General features: G+C 49.6%; 2 protein-coding genes and 1 pseudogene across 2 annotated transcripts; 2 read left to right on the forward strand and 1 right to left on the reverse strand.

Moving 5' to 3' along the window:
• Positions 1 to 467: 467 nt before the first annotated feature.
• LOC117835030 (uncharacterized) lies at positions 468 to 2,048 on the reverse strand. Its single transcript, XM_034714379.2, has one exon. The coding sequence runs from the start codon at positions 2,015 to 2,017 to the stop codon at positions 590 to 592; it is 1,428 nt and encodes a 475-aa protein (XP_034570270.1). The 5' UTR covers positions 2,018 to 2,048; the 3' UTR covers positions 468 to 589.
• Positions 2,049 to 9,103: 7,055 nt separating this feature from the next.
• On the forward strand, positions 9,104 to 11,622 carry LOC117835031 (uncharacterized; annotated as a pseudogene).
• Positions 11,623 to 21,468: 9,846 nt separating this feature from the next.
• LOC117835029 (1-aminocyclopropane-1-carboxylate synthase 1) lies at positions 21,469 to 25,569 on the forward strand. Its single transcript, XM_034714378.2, has 3 exons — positions 21,469 to 23,694; positions 23,794 to 23,954; positions 24,140 to 25,569. Exons 1-3 carry the CDS (start codon positions 23,140 to 23,142, stop codon positions 25,125 to 25,127), a joined length of 1,704 nt encoding a protein of 567 aa, XP_034570269.1. The 5' UTR covers positions 21,469 to 23,139; the 3' UTR covers positions 25,128 to 25,569.
• The last annotated feature ends 706 nt before the right edge of the window (positions 25,570 to 26,275 follow it).

Below are 26,275 nucleotides of genomic sequence, written 5' to 3' on the forward strand. Positions count from 1 at the left end.
CTACCAAACACCCCCTAAGGTGTCGCCTAGGCAGCAAGGCGGTGGTGGCTCGCCTCACCTAAGGTGTCACCTTAGCCCGCCTAGGTGATAAAGCGGTGGTAGCTCGCCTCACCTCTCCTTAGCGTTTTAAAAACCATGAGTACTACTACCTCCATTCTTAATATATGACATCATTAACTTTTTTTTTCATTCATTTGACTTTTCGTTCATCTTTTATAAATAATTGTAGTATTAGATCTAATGACGTTTACTTTACCAGCTAATTGATTAAATAAATAGTTAGTTTGAGAAATGAGTTTGTAAAAGAGAGAAATGCGCTGCTATCTGTTACATAAAGATTGCTATCCGCAGGAGACTCGTCCGTCATAAATTTGGTTTTACTTCGCGACCGCTATGTTCTGCGATGGGACGGCCGATTCAAAAAATTCAAACTGTTCGACAGGCGACAGTGTACTGTCAACCCAAGATGCCCCCAATTCCATAATTTATTCAACAATCGGTAACGCATCATACATAACAATCCAGAATTTTAATTGCATCTACCAATTAACAAGCAAAAGATAACCCCAACATCGAATCAATCCACATTTCAGCAAACACCTCCCGCCTCATGGTCATGGGCCTCGCCGAGATCCTTCAGCACCGGCGGCCATTGCAGCATCTCGCACGGGTACACATCGCCCAGCGGCCGCGACACGTCGGCGTTGCGCCACAGCCGTTGCAGCCTCCCCGTCGTGCGGTCGAGCGCCACGACCCAGTCGGCCATGACGAAGAACAGGGTGCCGGTGGCCTCGCAGAACGCGGCGAAGCTCACGAGCTTGCATCCGCGGAGCTGGTCCGACATCTTCGCGGAGAGCTTCATTTGGGCGAGGTCGCCGACCAACGCCGGGTGCATCGACGCGCGCAGGTTGACGTGCTGCTGCTCCGCCCACTTCCCAGGGGCTTCGAGAACCCACTTGACGAGAGTAAGCTGCTCCCGCATCGCGAAGAAGCAGAGGCGGCCGTCCGCCGTCTTTCCGATCCAGTGGTTGCCGTCGTAGAGTTTAGTCCCTGTGTTGGGAAGGGGCACCGCCGACAGCTTCATCTTTACCGCTTCGACGACCATGATATACTTGTCTTCGACCTGCAGTTTGTACACGACATCGCCGATGACCACCGACGGGCCGCGGCGGACGACCACTTCCCGGTTCACCGGGCCGGTGGCGGCCTCCCAACAGGAGGAGGCCGATGAGTAGACGAGCACCTCGAAGTGGTTCGGGTCGGCGCCGAAGAGGACGACGACGACGCGGAACGCGGAGCCTTCCCCAGGGACGAGCACGGAGCACGCCACCCTGTGCCCGGCGGTGTAGAGCGACGGCACCCGCACGTGCGTCTTCTCGAGCGGACTGCAGACAAGGAGCCTGAGCTCGCGGGCGGAGGCGGGACCGAGCTCCCGCAGAAGAAGACGCCGGCCGCGGGAGTCGGCGAGGACGGCGCCGCACGCGGGCGGGACCGGGAGGGAGCCGACGCCGATGGCGACGCCCGCCGTGGGCACGAATGGGGGCAGCGGCGATGGGCCGTAGTTGAGGAAGAACCCGAAGTGGTGCGGCGGCGCGGGGAGGCACGCCGCCCCCGCCCCGGCGACGAGGCGGCGCCAGCGGCGGCACACCGCGGCGCAGCGCACGACGTCGCGCGGCGGGGGAAGCCGCTTGAACACCTCCAGGAGCATGTCGTCGGGCAGCAGCGCCGGCGCCGACTTGCCGTCCTCCCCCGCCCGCTCGGTCTCCGGCACCGGGCGCGTGCGCGTGCGGCGCGCGGAGTCGAAGCCGCGCGGCGGGGACCGGGAGCGCTTGCGGCGGACGACGAAGGATGGCGGCATGGCGCGGCGGCGCGGTGGGGTAGTTGGGGAATCGGGCGCGATAATGCCGCGGCGGGGGGGAGACGGGAATTGGAGTGCGGCGGTTTTAAGGAAGGCGAGGAGGCGGCAGCGAAATTTTGGGGGGCGCGCTTGAGTTTTCGGCCGCGGGCGCGGCGCCATTGTGGCTTCCCTCGCACGCGTCCGCCTTCGCGGTTGGGGTTTTCCTTTCCCCTCCCAATTTTTGGCCGCCTCCAGGGCCGCCAGTGCCTGTTCGTTTTGGAGATGTGTTTCTTTTCCGCGTGTGGGTGGGTGGGAACGGGGGAATGGCGCCGGGCCGCCGGCGCACGGGGCTCAAAATTTTGGGGGGAGCAGAGAGCGCGCGCGCGCGTGGGTGGCGCGGGGCTGAACGGGCCGGCAAATTTTGGGGGAGACGTGACGAGTTTTTTCGCCGGGAAGGCCAGACATGGCGGGATTAGCGGGAAGGATGCACATTCGTTAACCAAAATTAGCGGCCCACTCCCGCCGGATATGCTTGTCGAAATGGCGATACTGCCCTTAAAGGAAATGGCGGTTGCACAGTGCGCTTCTGGATTTTTCGGCCGGAAATAATGGTCATTTTGGATAACGATGAAGTCGGGAAAGGTGAAGGGGTAAATTGTGGAATGGAAAATAGGTGAGGGGAGGCCTGCTCTTTCCTTCCACGTCCCGGTTCCTGAGGACTCCAGGGAACCTCCTCACTGGGTTAATTCGCGAGACGAATCTATTAAGTCTAATTAATTCATCATTAGCAAATAGTTACTGTAGCATCACATTGTCAGGTCATGGACTAATTAGGTTTAATAGATTCGTCTCGCGAATTAGACTCCATCTGTGCAATTAGTTTTGTAATTAGCCCATATTTAATACTCCTAATTAGTATCCAAATATCTGATATGATAGGTGCTAAACTTTAGCGGGTGGTATCCAAACACCTCTTAAACTTTGTGATGAACTTTAAGGTCTGACAACCTTATTGCTCTTGTCATAATGGCTATGGTAAAGAAAAACCTTAAGGTGTAGCTTATGTCCCCTTAAGGTGCAGCTTATGTCCCCATCGTGTCTGCCCATAGGGCAGACAGCAATGTGCAAGAAAGTAGTCCATAGATAAATATTATATTACATTTAATCATCTAGTGCTATTGTGCAAGTAGTTCATATGAAGGGGATAACAAAAGTCACCCATCGTCGGTGTTCTGTACCCGGTAACCTACTGAGAGGTATCCTGAAGTAATAAATTGGTTGGTGGGGAATCGTCGGACCTGAAACTTGAAGGTAAAAACGAGGACACAAGATACGGATTTATACAGGTTCGGACCACTAAAGTAGCATAATACCCTACGTCCTGTTTTGGGGTGTTGTATATTGCGCCCTGCGCTTGGGTGTTGTTTGGTATTGAGGATTTGGTCCTCTGTTGTGGTTCTACGAGGTCTTCACCTACCAATCTAGGGACCCCTGCCCTCCTTTATATACTCAGGGGATGGGATTACTAGTCGGTTATAAGGTAGGAGTTCCAGTAGGATTACGTAGGAATCCGTCTTTTTCCTTCATTGGGGATCTATCCCCGATAAGCCTTCGAGCGCTTCATAGTCGAATGCAGCAACCTTGAGTACTTTTCAGATTCTCGCCGAGTACTGTTGGTGCTCTTCGAGTACTTTATCTGGCTGAATTATCAAAGTTCCTTAAAGCTATCATGAGGCTATGGTGTGCTCAAGCCCTTGATTGTCTTGATTTTGTAATCTTCATCTTTAGAATGTGATATGGAACGCGGCGGAAGTCACACTCCATATGGAGTAGCCCCCAAGCCTTAGGTTGAATCGAAGAATCAGACTGAGGGTTAATAAAATCTTGAATCTTTTTCTTTCATCTTGAAAAAATCAACTATTGGGTGTAGCTTATCAGCCCCCAAGCCTTGGAATGATTAATGATTAATTAATCAATCTGAGAGTCTTTAGTCTTCACACAAGTCATCATCCGAGTAGTTTACAACGTCTAGCCCCCAAGCTTATGCGCCAGGTGAGCCGTACGAGCCACGTCGAGTAGTTATTGGTGCTTAGCCCCCGAGTTTGAGAGCTAGCGAAGCTACCAAAAATATTTCGAGTAGTAATTGGCGCTTAGCCCCTGAGCTTGCAAGCTAGCTGAGCCCTAGGTATGCTGAGGGTCCTGGAGAGTCATCGTCGAAACTTGACCTGAAAAAAGAAATGCATACATTATATAGCATATTTGTCGAATTTGGAACTACTAAAATTTATTCAGTGATGAATATAATGTAAATATTGTGTGTTATGCTCTTATTTCGGTCATATTTCTCTCGAGTAGTTATCCTATTACATTTAGGCTCTCAGTCCCTGTTTAGCCATTGCAACTGCGTGTGGGATCTTTGTCTCGTGTACGTGTACTGGCACTGCTGCTACGGAGATCTCTGTCTCGCATCCTAGTGTTTAGGCATGACAGACGATCCGAGACTACCATGAATTAAGGCATGTTCTACTCAAGGATATTGGCGACTGCTAAGAGAAGATATTTAAAATAAGTAGTCGGCGTTGCGACAAAAAGAGAGTGTGATTGCTCTTAAGGTAGTCGTTGAGACTTTTCTACCTTTTGTCGAGAAGAGCACGTGTTTGCCGCGCATACGATTTGTGCCTGACTACGGTGTAGCCGCTGGGAGCCTCTAGCACTCAGTGCACCAAACTTCGTGGCAGAGCCTCCTAATTCAGTATACCAAGCCTGTGGCGGAGCTTTCAAAACTCAGTGCACCAAAACCGTGGCGATAGCCTCCGTAATTCGGTGTACCAAGCCCATGGCTATCGGTCAACATGCCCCAAGAATAATTGGCAAAGTGTAGCTCTAGAGAGTAATTCTCATTGAAAGGAGTACACAAATAAGTAGTCGGCATGTGAGCAACATGCAGAAAACAAGCTGAAAATTTTATATAATATAATTAAAAAGTGACTTAGCTTGATTTGTGGATGATTGTCGACGAAGCTATGTCGATTGTTGATAAAGCCAATTAGTCAAAGTCGATTCCGACTAGTTGTTGATCACGTGGAACCTGCCCTCGACTAGTAGTTGAAGTCGAGATGAGTAGTTGAAGTAGTCCATCCTCGACTAGTTTTCTAGTCGAGACAAGTAGTCGAAGTAGACCATCCTCGACTAGTTTTCTAGTCGATACGAGTAGTCGAAGTACGTCGGCGACTTGATTATTTGCCTCAATCTGCGCATGACTCGACCAACGAGCCGTATGCAGTAGCCTGCGGCGGAAATAGACTCGGTCTTCGATTGGAATACAGAGCGCATCAATTCTGTCCCAACGTAGATTTGTCTGGTCGGAACCCTGACTCGGTGACTTGCTTCTTATCGAGTGGATTGATTTTGATGATGAGGTCCTTCAAGCTTACTCGATGATCTCGACGATCACCCCTACCTAGCGTGCCAGATGTCGGTGTTTTATACCCGGCAACCTACCAAGGGGTATCCTGAGGTAGTAGATTGGTTGGTGGGGAATCGTCAGACATAGAACTTGAAAGTAAAAATGAGGACACAAGACACGGATTTATACAGGTTCGGGTCACCAAAATAGCGTAATACCCTACGTCCTATTTTGGTGTATTGTATATTGCGCCCTGCGCTTGGGTGTTGTTTGGTATTGAGGATTTGGTCCTCTGCTGTGGTTTTATGAGGTCTTCACCTACCGATCTAGGGACTCTTGCCCTCCTTTATATACTCAGAGGGCGTGATTACTAGTCGGTTACAAGGTAGAAGTCCTAGGATTACATGGTAGGAGTCCTAGTAGGATTACGGAGGAATCCAAGTAGGAGTCCATTTTCTTTCTTCCTTGCGGGTACTGAGGATCAGCCATAGCACAATGGGCTACCCATAGGGAACTTAAAAATTATATTTGTTTGATGTAGCCAATCAGAAGTGGGAGTAGATGATTCTTTTCTACTTTGATGGGACTCTTCTTATTTCCTACCATTGTACTCCCTCCGTTCCAAATTGTAAGTCATTCTAACTTTTTTGGAAAGTCAAAGCATCTCAAGTTTGACCAAATTTAAGCAATAAAGTACTAACATTTATTATACCAAATAAATACTATTAGATTCATCATTAAATATATTTTTATAGTATATATATTCGGTGCTATAAATTTTTTAATCTTCTGTATAAGTTTGGTCAAACATAATCTCTATAATTTTGGTCAAACACAAAATGGTTTGATTCTTCAAGAGAGTTGGAATGACCTACAATTTGAAACGAAAGGAGTAGCTCTTTCCACAACTAAGGACTATCTGCTATGGATCACCCCAAAACATTTTGATTCACCGTAGAGTTCTCAAAAATATTTTATATGAAACAAGCCATGAGTTGATGTGACAAGTCTTGCATGACTCAATAGGATAAAAAATATACTGTATTCAAATTCTGTCTTTTTTATTGAATCGTTGTGACAAGTCATGACTATATTTAATGAGAGAATTTCCTATTTGATACCAGTAAAATTACACATTCCTTCCTTAGCCCTCGAAAGTTTTTCGTTCCTTATTTAGCTACGGTTTCAACTTGTGGGAACTCCGTTTGATTTTCTGTCAAGTTGCTGTTAGATGCCATGGGAAAAGACCATTTTCCCCTCCCCCTCTCTCATGGCTGTGCAGCACCGCCGCCGGCGCACGCCCGCAACGTCGCCGGCGCCTGCCTCGGCACCGCCTGCCGCCCGCCGTTAGGCCTCGGGACGGAGCCTCCCGCGCGGCAGGCCCCTCATGCTCGTCCCCGCGCCGCTGCATCGGCTCGCCTGTCGTGGCCCTTGGATGGCGCATCATCCTAGCCGATGGGACTCGCGCTCGCCGCGTCCGGCTGACAGGGCCACGACTGCCGCAGCAGCACACGCGTTGGGGCCCGCCGCCACCGTAGGGCTGTCGGAGCCCATGTCGTCACCGTCCATATGTGCCGCGCCGCCTTCGAATCCCCCTGCCGCTGTTGCCTCCCGGTGTTGAGGGTGAGAGACTAACGAGTGAGGAAGAAAGGGAGCCAAAAGGGGCTTCCTCTATTCAAATGGCAGGGGTAATTTTGTCTAACTAAAGGAAAACAAGCATGTCTTTCACGTTGGTGGCTATCGGAATTGACTGCGATGTTATTTTAGGGATGAAAGTTGAAGTCAGTGTCAGGAAGAAACTTTCAGGGAAAAAAAAGGAAGGGGTCATTTTCCTAGTGTCAAATAGGAATTATCTCATATTTAATATACAGTACGTGGTAAGCAAAATCCTTCGTGTTGCATAGGGAAAGTTTCACGTGGTATCCGTGGATTAGATGATACCGTACTACCGATACATGGTAACGTCCTAAGTAATCATAGAATAAAAAAACAAGTTGCATGGAGAAATGCAAAATGTGTGGTGCCCGTGGTCATCTATGTGCATGGCAATTTTAAACTTAAAACTTGTGTAAGGAAAAAAAAAGAGAGAAATGCGATGATATGCAACAATAACATGTTGCCGCAGTTAAAACTCGCTCGCACAACTCTCTGTTTTTTTAGTCCTTGCATGGGTTTCATTCAACTTATGATGTACGTGTGGGGCACAACCACATTTGAGATTTTGAGACAGCGAGTAAATTATGTTTTTGAGAGGATACGGTAAAGGTAATTAGTGGTTAATTAATTAGCTTGTCCCACCCGATCGGTACCATCTGTCCTAAATTGTAGGTCAATTTGGCATTTTTAAATTCATAACGTTTGATACGCGTATAGACATAGTATTATAATATATATCAAGTGCATAGTAAAATCAACGATTTTAGAAAAATTAAAACGACCTACGATTTGGAACGGATAGAGCACGCTGCTTCCGCACTCTCATAATTTAACTAACATGCTGCATTTTCTCAACCCTTTTTGCAAGGAGCATCAGCTTCTTTAAGATCAATCAGCTCCGACAGTGGCCGAACTCTGTTGTTGTGATCTGTGAAGCGTATGCAAGATGCTCAACTCGTCGTCTTTTGCAAAGATGCAATTGGTTCTTGCTTGTAGTCAACCGGGGCAGCAGGACTGTCAAGGTTTTAGCTGATAGAACTCGAGAACCACAGAGCCTGGGGATCAATGTTCTGACCTGAGGACAGATTGGAGGACGAGATGAATACGAGGGTCGACGGGGTCCGCGCGCGGGTGCCTACAAGCTTCTATGGCCGATTGTCCGAATCAGACGATCTGAATTTCTGAAAACAAGACGTCTGCAACCAGAAGCCCCGGCCTAAGCCCAAGCAAATCATAAAGCACATCGTGAGGTTCAAAATTTCTTGTAAAAAAACACCGGAGAGGGAAAATCGTGCAGACACCACCGCGATCAGACCCTCATGTCCAGCGGCGGCGGCGCCCCCGACGGCTCCGGTTGCTCCCCATCGTCGGCAGCGAAGGACCACTGCTTTGTCCTGTCGGAGATACTCTGGCACATCTATGAGTACTACAAGGCGGCGCTCGACCGGCTGCCGGTAGAGGAGATGCCGGCGCTGATTCCGCGCCTCCTTGGCGCCGGCGTCTGCTTCGGCCTACTGGACCCCGTCTCCAACATCATCGCCAATACTCTCTTCTCCATCATGTGACGCCCTGCCCGAGCCTAACCCCGCCGCGCAGGGCAAAGAGGAGGAGGAGGAGGATAATAGGAACAGAAAGTGGAGGAAGAGGACGGTCGAGGCGGCGACCGAGGAGGAGGATAAGGTGATCGGAAAGGCAAGGAAGAGGAAGAGGAAAGTGGTGGCGGCGGGGGAGGAGGGGAAGTCATTGGCGGCGGCGGAGGAGGAGGCACAGAAGAGGAGAGATGAGATAATTAATGTCCAAGATCACCACAGATGCCAGCGACATCATCTACCTTCCTCCTAGGCTGGGACGCCGCGGCTTATCGGGACCAAGGACCGTCGCGCGGCGCTCGCTCGAGGGCCTCGTCACGTTCCTCATCTGCTACTTCCGCCAACTCCCCGTCTCAGAGGCTCTGCACTACCTCCTCCTCGCCAAGGCGGACCTGCTCGCCGCCGTCCACCTCATCGAGCACAACCGGGGAATGGGAGCCAGGTTGTTCCCGATCTCCTCCCCAACCACGGAGATATCCCTCAAGTGCGCTGCCATGTCCGCTTCACACCCAGACCCCGTCCTATTTGCAGCCAGATCGCTGTCACTGGCCTCACGTCTTGAGCAGTTCTCGCAGATTCTGACCGTGGGACGCCGCCTGCCTCTTGATGCCCTCAGGCAGCTCCACGAATTGCTTGAGGAACCTCTCAAGGAGGCACCTGACTCTCCGAAACCTATGCGGCAAGCAGTTCTTCCTTCTTCGCCTAAATCGCTACATCAGAGGAACCAACAGCTTGAGCAAGTTCCCTCTTGAATTCACAGAGACTCTCAGAACTTTGCTTCTGGAGAAAATCCATGTTTTGTACCTAAGAGCAATTGCGCGGCTTCCGAGGGATGACTTGCGTGGACGCTATCACCATGGCCTCCTCAAGGCAGGCCACTGCTTTGGTCCTGCTAATGCTCCTGTCACTAACATCATACTCAATACCATCTGGTATGACACTGCATTCCCTCCACATGAAGAGTTTAAGGTGGACATGATCTGCACCAGCAGCCTTGTGCGCATTGAGTGCCGCTCCCTCAATGGCCTTCTTGCTTTCCTCCACAACCTCTTCCCAACACTCTCTGAACATGATGCCTAGACGCACCTTTTCCACTCCAATGCTAGCCTTGAAGAAGTCACTTTTAGAGCAATGCGTGACCATGATATATCCAGCTCTTATGAGGATGCTTACAAGGCTGCAGCAGATGCGGCATGGCATCCTCATCCTGATGCGCAAGCAGAATTCGCTGTGTCAACCCGTCCAACGCTGCTGCCCATTATTGCTTCGTTGCAAGCGGTTAGCCGCACACTCACCTCCAGTCAGGTGGAGCTCATTTCAAGATATTTTTCACAGAAATCATACCCTAGCAAATCTGTGCCACCAGTTCCAGAATTGATTCCTGGAGCTGACCGGATTGTCAAACACAACCAGCAAAAGTTCATGGCTAACCAATATTTCATCCGCAGAAAGGTGAAAGCTGCATTGAAGAGATATGCAAAACAAAAGGTTGCTAGCTCATGTTCTTGTTTATCGATTTTGTTATTTCTTATTATTATAGTTTGGTAAATATCCTTACTGAGCTGGCTGCCTTGTTTTAGGGAACCGAGTATGAACTTCATGTCATCTGTGGTACTAATTCCAATGTACCTGAGAATGGCAGGCATGGTTACTTTCTGAATCGCAAAGGATATCCATACACTCATGTGAATTTTCTGGCAAGACCAAAGGGTTCACAGCCTGATAACACTGCTCCCATCCGTCGCTACAGGTTAACCGCACGCTCAAGCCCAGTGAGGTGGAACTCGTCTCGAACTATTTTTCACAGAAGTCTTACCCAGAAAAATCAGTTCCATCAGCTCCAAAATTGACTCCACATGCCACCAAGATTATCTCCCACAACTAGCATACTTTCTGGGCTAATCAGTATTTCATCAGCAGAAAGGTGGAAACTGCACTGCAAAAGTATGCAAAAGAAAAGGTCGCTAGCTGGTGTCCTTGTCCGTTTTTAAAAAAACGAACCTGGTGTCCTTGTCCTTGATTATGGTAAATTTTATAGTAGATTTTATTATAAAAAAAACATCCATACTAAACTGTGTCTTGTTACAGGGAACCGAATATGAGCTTCATATTATCTGTGGTGTGAATTTGGAGGTACCTGAGAATGGCAAGCATTCTTACATTCATAATGAGGAAGGTTTCCCATACTCCCACGTCAATTTTCTGGCAAGACCAAAGGATTCGCATCTTGATGACATGGTTCCCAAACTTTTTTTCCTGGAGTGCAGCAATGATGAAAAAGGCCAAGACAGACAACCTTCATGCTGCACTGTGCTAGTGTCGCCTTCAGATTCTGGTACGTCTTCGCATTCGCGTTAGTAGTAAGGATCACATATTTCCTCAAGTAGTCGAGTTATAAGGTACCATCAATAATGTTGCTTTGATGTGCAAAGTATAACTTTTTAATCAAGCAGCGAAATGTTATATAATGCCACACTGTTTGATTCCTAGGTAATTACGCTGAATATTTTACATGCATCCTCGAGATTTAATTCCTAGGTACTATTGAAAGGAGTACACTATTTCTTTTACATGCTGATGAGAGGTTTTCATTATTATTTTTGAGAACAGGTTGGTGCTTTCATTGTGAGTACGAAGGAATTAAGATCGTGCATCCAGATTTTGGAACATACCGTGGGCGTGAAACAGACTTTGAGGAAATGGCTTGTGGGAAACGTAAAGTTGACAATGAAGAGCTAATCGGCTTCGGGGATATGAGAATGGAGTTTGTGGGCATGGTAAGTGACGACAGTGTCTATTCTGATCCTGCAACGGACTCTGACTTTGCTGAGTGCATGAACTACTTAGCTAGGAGAGGAGAAAGGATAAGAATTTCTTAGCGGAGAATGCTGTCGCTGGTAATTATGTGCCCCTGCAAACCAGAGCAGTTGGCAAAACCACACGTCATCTTCTGCTAGACTGTCTTATGGCTTGCGTTTTATAATGTTTGTGTACAATTGTGCATAGCAATATCACTCTGTAGGCTGTGGCAATGTTATCAGTTATGTGATGGGGAAATCTTCTTGTCCATGGTCTATAGTTCAGAGTTAAATGGTTATGTCATTATGTGTACACTGATCTTTCAAAAAAAAAATATGTGTACACTTGAAGCCCAGATCCACCTTATTGTGTACTTCTATCATGTTGCGGTTAGTATGGCTGAGTTTTGTAATGCATACGAGATTCTTTTCACCTAAGTGCTATGTTGTTCTTCTGTGTTGTACTTACTTGGCTTGGCCGCCTCATATACTCAATGCAGCTGTGCTATACTTAATATGTGCTCTTCTGTGGAGCAAGCATATAGCATTACCTGAAGAATGTGTCCTCCATTAGCTGAAGTGTTTGTCCAACATTAGCTCTGTTTCGCTGTTCGTGTACAAAAAGGGTTGTGGTGTAATTTCTCAACTGCACGCCCTTTTGTTGTATCCTCGGAGCTGGTTGGGGCCGTCCCTTCCCGGAACCTGATTACCTGAAACACAAAGTAAGAACGGCAGCTCAATCTCTGAACCAAATCGAACAAGAACCTGCGCCGATATCGTTTCTACATTGATGGACACAATGACAAGGGCACGCTTGACTATTTAAACTGCAGTTGTCCATATTACGCCTCTTTATCATCTAGAAACAGGATAAAGACAAATGCAAAGGTGCCTATATAATTATGGTTTAAACTCCACGGTCCATCTATATTTATAAGGCATGGTATGACTTAGCACGATCTTCTAAATAACACTTCGACTATTCATTTATCTTATATTATATTATTTATGGTTATAAACATATGATCTATATGATCTATGTAGAGTATATTTGATTACGAATCCAACCATACCAAATTTATATTATAAAAAAATGATAGTAAAATTATTAGTCAAAGATTGGAAAGTTTGAATCTTGACGTGCGTGTGCGACATATAAATGAAAACGGAGGGCTGAAGCAACTTTCTCCAAAAAAGATGCACTTCCTCCGTTCCAAATTATAAGTCGTTTTGACTTTTCTATAGCTTTTGCTATGCATCTAAATATACGCTTTGTCTACGTGTATATCAAAATCTATAAATTCTAAATTGCTAAAACAACCTACAGTTTGTAGATGTCAAGGTGTGGTACAAACATCGAAATGAGGATTAGTGGGCTTCTGTGTGTATGCTATTGAGAAATAATATCGAAATGAGGTGGGCTTAACACCGCATGGGAGAGGCAGCAGCATCATGGGCTTTGTCAGTCCATCCCCCTTGGGTGGGCCGTCTCTGATTTCCTTCAACTTTTCTCTTTTCTTCTCCTTCAACTTTTCTCCGTTTCTCTTTCTTCTCCGAGATGAGAGAGGCGCAGTTTTCCATTTGTAGTTAAACATCAGCTCCATCGGCTTAAATGGACGGGAACGGAACAAATCTTGCTGCGATGCTCAACCAGTGTGTACTGTGTAATCAACCACAAATCGATGGCTTCTTATTCTAGATTAAGAACTGCAGGATGCCGGTGATGGTTAACCCAAACTCATGACAACGTGGTACCAAGAAGTTCAAACTGACACACACATCCTTGCTTCACGGTTTCACCGGCTGGCGGTCGCCAGCAGAAGCTTTCTCCGCTGGCGAGGATCGAGCAATGCTACGGAACATATGTGACCTGCGCACGTCAGGGTCCGCCGCGCCGTGCGATGGGTGCAACATGTCAGGTTGTCAGCATATGCAACACAGGGGGAACCCGCACACCTGAGCCTGTCCACGGACGGTCCAGCACCGCCGCGCGACGTCCCCACCCCTCTCCGATGATGCCTCCCGAACACGGCGGAACCCCGTGTCCCCGGCGCCCCGCGCACGGTCCACATCCCCGTCCCCGCCCCGCCGCGGAGCGCGAGGCCGGAGCCGGACATCCGTGGGCGCAGCGCCACATTTGGTGTCACGCGGCCACGCCCCCATCATTGGCTCCCGCGCGCCGTCCCCGCGGTGCCATACGACGGGAGGGCCATGCGCACACGGCCGGCCCCACATGTCGTCGTCGTAATTAACCGCAGCCGACCGCCGCTCCCCACACTGACGCTGTATCGGGTTCGCGCCCCCGTCCGTCCAGTGCCGCCACTGCTGGAGATGGAGCTTTCAGTTAAACTCACTTAGTACCGGTTGTGCAACCGATACTGCTACTTTGATACTAAAAGCGAGTACTTTAGTACCGGGTCAAATAATCGGTATGGAAAATTAAAAAAATAATAAAAGAAATCACCCCGCCAGTCCGAGCACCCCACCCGAGCTGCATCCCACCGGCCACCGCCTTTGCCCTCGTCTCCACCCTTGCCTCCCGCCACCACTCTTGTCCCCGTCGCCTGTCATCGATGCCGTCCCGCAAGGCGCTTGGCCCCTCGCCGGCGGTCGAACTGAGCGAGAGGAATGGAGGAAGAGAGGGAGAGGGATACACTTGGATCCAAATCCACGTCCACCGTCGCCCGCAGTCGTACCCGTAGCAGCGGCGGAGAGGGAGAGGGAGGGAGAGGGAGAGCAAATAAGGTGGCGCATATTAGTACCGGGTGGAGGTTTCACCTGATGATAAAGACCCTCAGGCACATTAGTACTAATGGGTGATCTTTAGTACCGGTTGAAGCTCCCAACCGATTAAAGGGGTCACGGAAGCTCATGTGAAACTAGCCCGGGTAAAAAAACAATCGCGCCCGCGCGTAGATTTCGTAGAGCCATCACGCGCTGATTTTTCGACGGGCCTTCTCGCCAGCTGCGGCCGGCCACTGCTGCCTACTGGCCGCCGGCCGCGCGATCGCAGACGGCGATGGGGCCCTACGACTTATCGCGCCCACGGAGTGACGGAGATCGAGCCCACATGGGTCGCCAGTCGTCACGACTTCTCGCGACGCCCGGTCTCGCGCGCCCATCTGCTGCTATGCTAGTGAGTCCACTTGCACAGGACAGGTAGCTGACAACCCTTCGATGCAGTCTCAGATTGGCGAGGGCCGGAGCGATCCGATTTGGCGCGACATCTTTTATGCGCGGCATTCATGGGCGGCTGGGCGCGCAGCATGGTCGTGGTCGGTTCCGGGAGTTAAAGACAACCGTTAGTGCTCATGGGCCACGGTGGCCATGAGCGATTCGGCAAGGGAATGTAGCTGGGGCCGAGGCCGACAGGGCGCCCCCTCCCAGAATCAGCACAGGACACACCACAAGATCTCCTTCGCGTAGTACGTGTACTAGACCAGTAGAAGAAGCTCGGATCGGGACTTGGAATTGGGATGATGCTGCTTGTCTTTACACGTACGTACGCATATACCAACAGGCAACAGGGACATGTTGGTGTTACATACAGTACTCTCTGTTTTTTTTTAAAAAAAAAGGTTACATGCAGTACTCTTTCTGTTGCTGAATTTTGTCCTCGTGCTTTCTCTTACGCAGATTGGCATGGACCGATCTGTGCCGGCCTTGTTTGTGCTCTCTGCTCCCATCTGATTGCCAAAACGACTCTACTTCTGCGTCCATGTCTGCGTGGAATTCAGACGTGTTGAACGCTACAAATTGCCGATCGAGTAACCGTACCTCACTCCGAGTGACACTCCGTACGTGTCGTATAAAGTCAAAAAAAAAAATCACCCCTGGTGAACACTCGGACCAGGCGACCAGCCATCCCAACTTGTACAAAATTTGACGATTTCGCCGTCAGTGCAAAACCTCCAACAACGACGCGACGACAACGCGCCTGCTGTCAACCCGTCGCTGCCAAGTACCTGCTGCAAGTGCAACATTTCCATACTTGACATGCTCGTATTGATTGCCCTGAAGATAGAGCCCATATGGTAGTCTGTGTTTCGCTTGACTTTTGGCAAGCGCAAGTAGACTACGCACTCGGTCTCTAGGCTTCACCTTATTGCCTGCAACCTTGGTTGGAAGTTGGAAGAAGGGGGTGCAGTGATGAGCTAAACACCTTGACCTGGTGTGTCTATCCGCGTCCGCGTAATGCATCAATTTGCCATATCATTAGTCGCATGGCGCAGGCGCTGACTTTGTTTCGTTAAGGGTTCGTGCCAACTGCCGCCTGAAATTTGACAGGGACAAGACGTAATTATGTGAGTAGGATAACATCAACCGCGCAGCTGTCCCTGGTACTGGGTAGACTGTTATTGGTAGCTCAAATTGGCAAGTCGATCGACTTGAGTAACTCATGTCGGCAAGTCAATTAGATCAACTCAGGTCAGAGGCAAGAGTTTATCCCCTTCCAACCTTGCAAGTCCCTATTGATCAGATGATCAAGACTATTTCTCCGCACCCCCCCCGCACCCCCACCCCACCCCATGCTACCAGCACATGCGACGGCGGTTACATACCTTAATGGCTTAATTCCTTGAATAAGCGGGCTCTAACACACGTTAACCTAATATGCTGCGAGCATGCCCATTTATCATTGAATGCAACAACATGTTCGTAAGTAGGGGGGAAGGCGTATCGGATTGGGCTTGGATAATATCGAGCTATCATAATCCATATTTTTGTATCAATCTAAATATGGGTGGACACTAATATGAGTTCATACTTGAGATGAAAAAAAAAAACCATCCGGAATACTAGCTACAAGGCTACAACATAAGGTAAGGCCTTCATCAAGGGAAAAGTGAGACAGCAGACGACGCCGGCCGGCGCCCACGTCCTGGTCGGCTGTGGCCTTGGCCCCAGCACAAGCAGGAAGCAGCGCAGGAAGCCGGGGGCTACACCGAAAAAGGTGTGTGCGAAATAAAATTGCGCATGAGCTAGATCCATTCGCTCGGGAGAGTATCGTGTTTCTTTTTTTTCCAGTTCCTAAGTGTATTAACCAAAAGACATCGCGTCACTACTCTTCACCATTTTAAGGAAAAAGAATAGGATGGTTTACGATGCCATCAGTAACAATAACTAGATCACATTTAGCTTCTTTTATCTTTCTATGCAGCATGATCAGACATACAGAACTTCAGTCAGGAAACGAGGACACTATCAGCTGGAAACTAACAAAATTAGGCATGTATACAACAGCATCGGCATGTAAAGTACAGTTTCTAAGCTGCACCGAAACACCAAATATCTCATCAATCTGAAAAACATGGATGCCACAAAAATGTAAATTCTTCACGTGGCTAATTACACAAAACTGCGTATGGTCCGCGAACAGGTTGGCCAAACGCGGATGGCCGCACAACGCCACTTGCACCCTGTGTAGACAAACCGTGGAGACTAGCCACCACATCTTGGCTGAGTGCAGATACACCAGGAGAATATGGGATCTAATGGCGTCATGGATAGTGTAGCCAAGCCTCAGGCCAAATGCATGGCGGCCCTCATCCAACGCAATGGAATGGTGGACTTATATAACTACGATACCGGATTCACCGCGTAAGACTCTGAGAAGTCTGACTCTACTCATCATGTGGGAGATTTGGAAAGAATGGAATGCGCGCGTCTTCAACCGACACGAGAGCTCAACGACGATGCTTATGGCGAAATCAAGGAGGAGGCGTCAGCTTGGCTTGTTGCGGGGCAAAAGACCTATCGTTACTTCTAGCGCGAGAGTAGTCCCTTACCTTTTCGCACAGCTCGCCGCACGGTACGTCGTGTTTTCCTTTTATTTTGTTTTGTTTTTGTTTTTTCTGTAAACTTATAGTCTGTCAATGAAATAGCCACACTCTCGTTCTCGTGCCCGTTCATTAAAAAAATAAATTGCCTTGAGCAATAAAGCTCTACCTTTTCGAAAAAAAAGAAAAAGGTGTGTGAGGGCCCGTCCGTACCCGCGTCGTGCCAGCTCCTTCTTCCGCTGCCACGCACGCCGCGGCGCGATCAGATCGGCGTCAGCGCGGCGGCGTCGCCGTCTCCCGGTCTCATCGGTCGCACTCTCGCTCCACCCGACGGCGATCCATCACCACAGCCATGCAGCCAGCGAGGCAACAGTGCGCGGGGTGCGTGCCGCAGCGGGGTTGCGACAGCACCGACACGGATGGGCTCTGCGGCGGCCGGCGGGCGTACGTGCGACGGGGGCCATGCTGCCCGCCGGGGCCGAGCGTATCTCTGACCCGTCGACCCGGGGGGTGCTGCGACTGCGGCTGCACGTCAGCAGAGCTGTGGTGTGGGAGAGCCACCGTGCAGGCGTGCACGTCGCTCTTAGCGAGCCGCAGGGACCAGGAGGCCAGACACATTTGGCAGTGTGAGATTACCGGTTAACACGCACAGTATAACTTCTTTTTGTGGGCACGGACAGTAGAACGTTTGGCAGTGCATTTCGAGAACCGTTGGAGGGAGGTTTATGCTTTTCACATCCAAAACTCGATGTTATGAAAGGTGTATTGAGAATTGCTAGACATGCTTAAAAACTTCCACTGCCCTTACATCAGCATAAATGATCCGGAATCCACTGGTAAACTAATTAAGTTGAAATCGATGCCATTTCTGGTGGCCAAACGGTGACTATATATATACAAAATGCAATAATGCAAGCCTAAAATAATAGGATAACTGATGATTAAGCTAATTAAATAAGCACCGCGGGAGCAAAGGAGCCATTCGTATAAGACAATTGAAAACACGAATGACTAATAAGGAGCATCTGGTCGCCTCCCATGAATTTTTAAGTGATTTCTCGTAGACAAATCGCGATGTAAGACACTCAGCAGTTTCTCGGATGAGATCAGGCATCGTGTCAAAATTCCTATAATAAACAAATCACCAAAAAGAAATTCAGATCCTAATAGCTTGTTCCTACTATAGCAACAGAAAAGTGCATAACATTCAGCTTTATTTAAAGTTGTCCCATATTCCAGATCAGCACCGCCAGTGGTGAGTGGACCTATTACGTTTGTCAACTATAAGTTGTCTTTTACTTAGCTAGCCACGTGGCCAGTGATAATAATGCATCTAAGGGGTGTTTGGATACGAGGTGCTAAACTTTAACAATGTCACATCAGATGTTTAGATGCTAATTAGAAGAACTAAACATGAGCTAATTATAAAACTAATTGTAGAACTCTGTGCTAATTCGCGAGACGAGTTAGGCTTAATAGATTCGTCATGGACTAATTAGGCTTAATAGATTCGTCTCGCGAATTACACTCCATCTGTGTAATTAGCTTTGTAATTAGCCTATATTTAATACTCCTAATTAGCATCTAAAAATCCGATGTGATAGGTGTTAAACTTTAAGAGGGTATCCAAACACCCTCCGAACCAACGAGCTCCGTCAGCAAAAACCTGCGGCCGTTGCCTGGTTTCGGCGAACATTGCCAGGTATCTGTACTTGCGCGTTCCAGGCATAAAAAATTTGCAGAGACATGAGACTGACCAATCAGACAAGGGAGAGCGCATTCCTAGTTCCTACTCGATCAATTCTTTTATAGGAGCGCATCGGTTCGCCTCATCACGTCACAACGAAACAGCTAGCCGCCTGAACTCTGCTGGTGCTCTGATGAAGTTTGGAAATTGTTGTCAGCGATCCCATCAGGCAGAGGTGTATGATCTCTTCCTGGGATCTCCCTAATTCATCTTTGATTTGTTTCAAGGGCTCCAGAAGCTCCTTTTGGAAACATTTTGCTAGCTTCAACTTGGTACCAATCTACAGTTTTGTGGGGAAACAAAGAAACTGGCGGGCACCAATCAACACAATGCGGGCACCAAATATTGCCGATAGAGCAAGTCACATCAGATGTGCGGCGCAATTGAGTGGAAATGTGGTCGATTTGCATACATCTCGTGGCACCTTCCTTCATTACCAACGATTGTTTCAGTTCTTTCAGTTCATATTCCTTTGTATAGCAAATGTACACACACTTTCTGATAAGCCTGATCTGCCGTTATAATAGTCCCACGTGGTGACCAACAACCACAACCTCGATCAAAAGACAAATCCACCAGGAAGTGTATGCAGGAACACTCCCCGTCATTTGCACAGGTCTCACTTTCTCAACAGACGGCGCCAAAATCAAAACTGTCTACACCTGCCTAAACTGAACTGAATAAAAGGCAAAATTCATGTTCTCGCACACAGGAAAATGCAAAATCACATGTACACGTGACCACATGATTTATCTTAACCGTTAATTTTTCTTCATCCAACCATTGATCCATTACCTACCACGTGTACTTTTCACCTACCCGTGATCAATCTCACAATTGATTCAAAAATAAAGGGTTTGGATAGCTCATATGGTCACATATATGTGTGAAAAATCCATGTTCCTCGCATATAGCTGAAACTGGAGTGTTCGCCACTTTTTTTTTGAATAAAACAGAATGCAGCGACCTCGCTCCTTTGCTGTGCGAGGCCGGCCCTGAGGGGGGGCAGGGGGGGGCTGCCCTGGGCCCCCAAATCCCAGGGGCCCCGGTGTCAGGTAGCTGGACGTCAGGTCAGGGCCCTCCGTCAGGTACTCAGGTGCCTTTAGGTCGGCCTAGAGGCCAAGGCCAACGCCTAGATTGCCAGGCTAAACAAGTAAACATAGACTATAACCGAGACACTGCTTCAATTGGTAAAACTTTTCCTCGTGGGTCTCTATATAGTGGCTGGTACGAATTGACCTGCCGATTACCTTCGCCTGTTAGTAGATTGAGTACCGCTCCCGTAGCGCCGCCGCCACACGCGCGCACTCGAGTACCGCAGTGCCACCCAGGGCCGCCGCCGCACGCGTGCTGCGCCCGCACTCCTGCCGCCTGCGCGCGTGATCCCCGTCGTGCCGTCGAGTTGTTCCTGTCCTGTTCGACTGCGTCGGACGAGATCAGACTGTTCCTGTTCAACTCCGTCGGCACCTAAGTACGCTACTGGATTGCCAATTTCTTAATTCTCCGTATCATTAATTATTAATTTATTATCGTAAGTTATTTAATCTCAACTGATTTATAACAATTATGGGAAATATGAATCAGGCTGCGAGAAAAGGAAAAGGAAGAGATGTGTGGATGAGTTGATAGAATCACAGGGAGAAGCTATAGATAAATTTGGCAAGAATTATCAAGGCCCTGCGAGGAATACGGGCGCTTCGACGAACCCAAATGAGTTGGCAATAGTTGTTGCGGATGAACCAAGAAAATGTTAACACCAGCGTCGATGATAACAATGTAAGTGACTTTAAGAACATAGTAAATGCATCAGGTGCACATTATGCATCATGAGAGGTTAAATGGTTTTGGCAACATTATGCATCGAGAAGAACTTGTTGGATGAGATTGACATCATCCTTATCATAAGTGATTTTGCATCGAGAAATGTTAAAAGAAATTTTTAAGATAATATGTATAAATAATTTGATATAAATATTGCTTTTAGATACATTTAAGTATTTATCGGTAACATTTTATATATATTTGTTATAATATTTATATGAAAGGGTCCCGAGTTTTACTTTCGCCCCGGGCCTCCCAAATCTCAGGACCGGCCCTGCTGTGCGTATTCCTGAGTTGCTAAGCTGGCCAAATGTTGGCAATGGCCAAAGTTGTGGCAGTGACAAATTCGACTATTCGAGGATAGAAACTAGCGTTTGGTTTGTAACCAAGTTAAAGATGTGGCGAACCGGTGATGGCAAAACTACAGCTAAACGATGGTGTTTGGATGAAAGTTATGCCTAATCAATATCTAGAATATCTATATAAGTGAGGGCCACTAACCTAAACTTATTCCAAAATTTGCGTCACCTCACCATCTGTACCATCCAAACATTCAATCCAAAGGGTAAGTCTACCCACGAGCTCTCTGTTAAGTACATTCAAGGGTAAGTATGTGTGTTTTTACAGGATAGAGTGGGATCAACTAAAACATTCAATCCAAAGGGCATTGTTCGTTCAAACTAAAACAAAGGGCATTATTGGCGAGCATCTTTTTTGCAAAGCACCTGCACCATCTTTTTTTGCAAAGCACTTTTTATGCAATTGCTCTACCTTTAGTTTCCTATAAAATCAGACCAAGCACAGCACTGCCACGCTATGCCCTCAGATCCAGCATCAACGAGCAACACCTCAAACCAGCACTACGTTTCTATTCCTCTCTCCCTCCCTCGTTTACCATTCTCTACTTTTTGAGCTTCTTCGTCCCGTGGGAATGTTGTACAGGTTCAAGAGTGCCGTCTCATCCCCGGTTGTGCTGAGTGCTGACCATGTAGTCTTCATCGATCGCCCCGCCACAACTTTCATTACAGTTTTATTTCATATCTTGAATTCGTTTTTGTCGCTTGAATTGTGCTATATTTATATTTTTGCAGCATATATATCTTCTCTGGATGTGTCTGGATATTGATTGGTGTGTTCTCTACCAAGTACTGACCCACTGGGCAAATTAACTTTTCTATTTTACCTGTTTTCTTTCGCTGAATTTTCCACTGGTGCTGCAGCGCATCCAAGTAAGTTTGCTATTTTTCAACTTTACTTGGACGACCGGGCGTTGCTCCATGTACTGTTCTATTTTCCGATGAACTAAGCACAAAGCTTTTATACTCTTGTATTTTGTAACCAAGTGATCTGTGCTTAGGCTAATCATTTCAAATGGCGTCTGACCCGCTTTTGTTTACAAATTTCCCCAAATAAGTGAGTATGACATAGGACTCGCATGCCATTAAATTTATTTAGTGTTAAATTTATCCGTCATATGTCTTGTTTTGTAGATTAAATTGCAAGAAATTCGACGGTACAAAACAGATCACGAGACAAACATGCGGGTTAGGAAAAAAAAATAGTACTTCCTCCGTTCCAAATAAAAGATCATTTTGGCTTTATTAAATTCATAGACTTATGCACTTAGATATACTATATGTCTAGATGCATAATATAATATCTATGTATTTAGAAAAGTCAAAACGACCGCTCAGTAAGCAGTAATTAAAGATTGTTTACCCAAAAATCAAAACATTAAATAAACAATTGTTGAGCTGACACGTCACTATGCAGAGCCAAAATCTGCCCAGCCCTTTGCTCCCCTCGCTCGCGATGAGACTCCTGTAGTAGATGTAATTGCAGCTGAGTCACTGACATGTGAGCCTGATTTCACGTGTCAGTGACTCAACAGAGAGCAGTGCTGCAGGCTGCAGCTTCCGGTGCTCGTGCTCCGGACAAGGATTTCAGGATTTGGCTTGCTGAACGGGTTCCAAGATTGCACAACGCGGCTAACAATCGCCGGCGCACTCAACCAGACTGCCACTGCTCAGTCGCCGGGGGACCTGAACACAGGACCCCACACGTCAGAGACACCCCGTAGAGATAAAAGATGTCGTTGTCAGGGAAGCTGAGGAGTGTACGGTGTACCAGTGTACGTACCACACTGTTTTGACGATGGGTATTTCCCTTGCGAGTTGGCCCTTGTTCACTTCCCACAAAACTCCCAACTTTGGCACTATGCAAAAAGAAGATTTCCCATCACATCAAACTTGCGGTACATGTATGGAGTACTAAATGTAGACGAAATCAAAAACTAATTGCACAGTTTTGTTGTACTTTGCGAGACGAATCTTTTGAGCCTAATTAGTCAATATTTGGATAATAATTCACAAATACAAACGAAACGCTACAGTGTTGCTACAGGAATTTTGGTTGCCCAAAGTTGGGCAACTAAACAAGGCCCTCGCTATCTTGAAAAACATTTAATGCAGCTTCCTCCCTCGCCCATTTTGCATTTGCCAGTGGATGAAATTCAGCGCTCCATCTTTGTCCCTGTCTTCCACCACCTGCAGCACTGCGCTATATAAAGAGCTCCGTTGGGACGCACCAAAACCATCAGCTCCCTCCTCTTCTCTTCTCAGCTCTCTTAGCTCGCAACACATTCCCTCTCCCTCACTCACTCTCGTGCCCAGCGCGTGCGTGAGTGCGTGGCGCCCCCAGTTTCAAACCTACACAGAAAAGCGCGCGGCGCCAAAGCCAAGTGGCAGGATGGTGAGCATGGTCGCCGACGAGAAGGCGCAGCCGCAGCTGCTGTCGAAGAAGGCCGCGTGCAACAGCCATGGCCAGGACTCGTCCTACTTCCTGGGGTGGGAGGAGTATGAGAAGAACCCCTACGATCCCGTGGCCAACCCGGGCGGCATCATCCAGATGGGCCTCGCCGAGAACCAGCTCTCGTTCGACCTGATCGAGGAGTGGCTGGAGGCCAACCCGGACGCGCTCGGGCTCCGCCGCGGCGGCGCCTCCGTCTTCCGGGAGCTCGCGCTCTTCCAGGACTACCACGGCATGCCGGCCTTCAAGAATGTGAGTGCCACCTAGTTTACTGCTTCCCAGGCAGCCACTTGGTACTTGCTGTAGTGTCACCACAGTAAACAAATGCTGACGCGCACGTGACATCGGCAGGCATTGGCGAGGTTCATGTCCGAGCAGCGGGGCTACCGGGTGGCCTTCGACCCCAGCAACATCGTGCTCACCGCCGGCGCCACCTCGGCCAACGAGGCGCTCGTGTTCTGCCTCGCCGACCACGGAGACGCCTTTCTCATCCCCACGCCATACTACCCAGGGTATGCAGAGCACGCACACATGGCGTTGCTTGCTTGCTTCTTTTACTCCCGCGGCTGCCTGCCCATATGCGAAGACGTCTGCAAGTGGCGGCGGCCGCGCGACGCACGCTAGCTAGTAGGAGTGTTAACTAGCGCGCACATGGCGGGTGGTGGATGGCTGCTGACTGGTCTTCGTCTACCTGCAGATTCGACCGCGACCTCAAGTGGCGCACCGGCGCCGAGATCGTCCCCGTGCACTGCACGAGCGCCAACGGCTTCCGGGTGACGCGCGCCGCGCTGGACGACGCGTACCGCCGCGCCCAGAAGCGGCGGCTGCGCGTCAAGGGCGTGCTCATCACCAACCCCTCCAACCCGCTGGGCACCACGTCCCCGCGCGCCGACCTCGAGCTGCTCGTCGACTTCGTGGCCGCCAAGGGCATCCACCTCGTCAGCGACGAGATTTACTCCGGCACGGCCTTCGCCGAGCCGGGCTTCGTCAGCGTCCTCGAGGTCGTGGCGGCGCGCGCGGACGCGGCGGACGGCCTGTCTGAGCGCGTCCACGTCGTGTACAGCCTGTCCAAGGACCTGGGCCTCCCGGGCTTCCGCGTCGGCGCCATCTACTCCTCCAACGCCGCCGTCGTCTCCGCCGCCACCAAGATGTCCAGCTTCGGGCTCGTCTCCTCCCAGACGCAGCACCTCCTCGCCTCCCTCCTCGGCGACCGTGACTTCACCCGCCGGTACATCGCCGAGAACACGCGGCGGATCAAGGAGCGCCGGGACCAGCTCGCCGAGGGCCTGCGCGCGATCGGCATTGAGTGCCTGGAGAGCAACGCGGGGCTCTTCTGCTGGGTGCGGATGGGCAGCCTGATGCGGGCCCAGTCGTTCGAGGGCGAGATGGAGCTGTGGAAGAAGGTGGTGTTCGAGGTCGGGCTCAACATCTCCCCGGGCTCCTCCTGCCACTGCCGCGAGCCCGGGTGGTTCCGCGTCTGCTTCGCCAACATGTCCGCCAAGACCCTCGACGTCGCCCTCCAGCGCCTCGCCGACTTCGCCGAGGCCAACGGCAGCAAGGGCGGCGCCCCCACGCGCCGCGTCCTCGCCGGCGGCCCCGCCAGGACCATGAGCTGCCCCGTCGTCCGCTTCAGCTGGGCCAACCGCCTCACCCCGGGCTCCGCCGACCGGAAGGCCGAGCGGTAGCCGGCCGGCCGGCGACCGAGCCACCACCACCACCGCCACCGCGCGCTCGATCATCAGCTAGTGGATCGGAGCACTACTGTTCATAAACCACGGCGGCGCCCACGTACCATACCACTCGACCGGCGGCGGCGCTGCAGCATCATCGTTCGTTAGTAGTAGGCGATTAGTAGCAGTAATTATTCCTTATTATTGGGTTCGTGTTATTCTGTGGGATTATTTTTCCTTGAGCACCGAGGTGCCCGAGGGCCACTACACTTCTAGTTCTTGGAGTATTAGGTAGGATCAGCGATCGATCCATGCCCATGCATCGCATCGTGTATTTTTTTACCGGGAGTCCCTCGGGATGTTCCGGTTTGTATTGGTTGTATGTATGCACGCAGCAGTCACTGTACCATTATTACGAAGACGATTATATTCTACTCTCATATTTTTGTTCAGTAAATAGAGAGTTTTTCACATCTAAGCATGATACGCTTTTGGTCGTCTTGTTGGATGCTTCCGTAATCTTCGCGGCCCCGGGCGGTCGGCACGGCCACCCCTCGCGTCGCCGTCACGTGAAGGTCAAACCAGTAACCACTTGGGCACCATCGTTTTCAAAGCTCTACGCCGCTAGTACGTAATACACAACTAGCAGTAGTACTGATGATAACGAGTCTCTAGGCGTGATGCAATCTACTGGTATTGACTTTGACTGCCAGGGCTGCACTGTCAGGACGGACGGATACGAGAGAGAGTTGTAACCAGGACAGTGCCAATTTGGGGCGCCCATTTGCATGGTCCAGACATGACTTGTCAGCTCGTCTCATGTGCTCCTACGCGGTTGACTCTTCTCACGCTTCACGCACGCTGCTGATTGTCTCTCCCCCCATTGTTTTCTCAGTTCCAGTGTGCTGAACTGATCATGTGAAGCCCAGCGATCCGGGGTGCCGCCAACAGTCACGACACATGGAGATGCCGAGCAAGACCCAAGACAACGTTCGCGCGGAGAGGCAGCTTCTACGAGCACGCCACATGGGGCTCACCCGCGCAGGTCGACATGTCTGATCAGGATCTCCTCCGATCCCATTGGCCTCTAGCTCAGCGACCGACCAGCCCCGCCCCCCTCCCCCCCGGGCTTGCATTGGCTTGGCATGGCCGCAGTGTCTCCG

Source organism: Setaria viridis, chromosome 9 (genome assembly GCF_005286985.2).
Source record: "Setaria viridis chromosome 9, Setaria_viridis_v4.0, whole genome shotgun sequence".
In the NCBI taxonomy this organism is placed as follows: Eukaryota; Viridiplantae; Streptophyta; class Magnoliopsida; order Poales; family Poaceae; genus Setaria; species Setaria viridis.

Coding starts and splice junctions, on each gene's coding strand:
- LOC117835030 (XM_034714379.2), bottom strand. CDS start 2,017: ATGGCGCCGCGCCCGCGGCCGAAAACTCAAGCGCGCCCCCCAAAATTT.
- LOC117835029 (XM_034714378.2), top strand. CDS start 23,140: ATGAAATTCAGCGCTCCATCTTTGTCCCTGTCTTCCACCACCTGCAGC. Junction 23,695..23,793: donor GCATGCCGGCCTTCAAGAAT/GTGAGTGCCACC, acceptor TGACATCGGCAG/GCATTGGCGAGGTTCATGTC. Junction 23,955..24,139: donor CCCACGCCATACTACCCAGG/GTATGCAGAGCA, acceptor GTCTACCTGCAG/ATTCGACCGCGACCTCAAGT.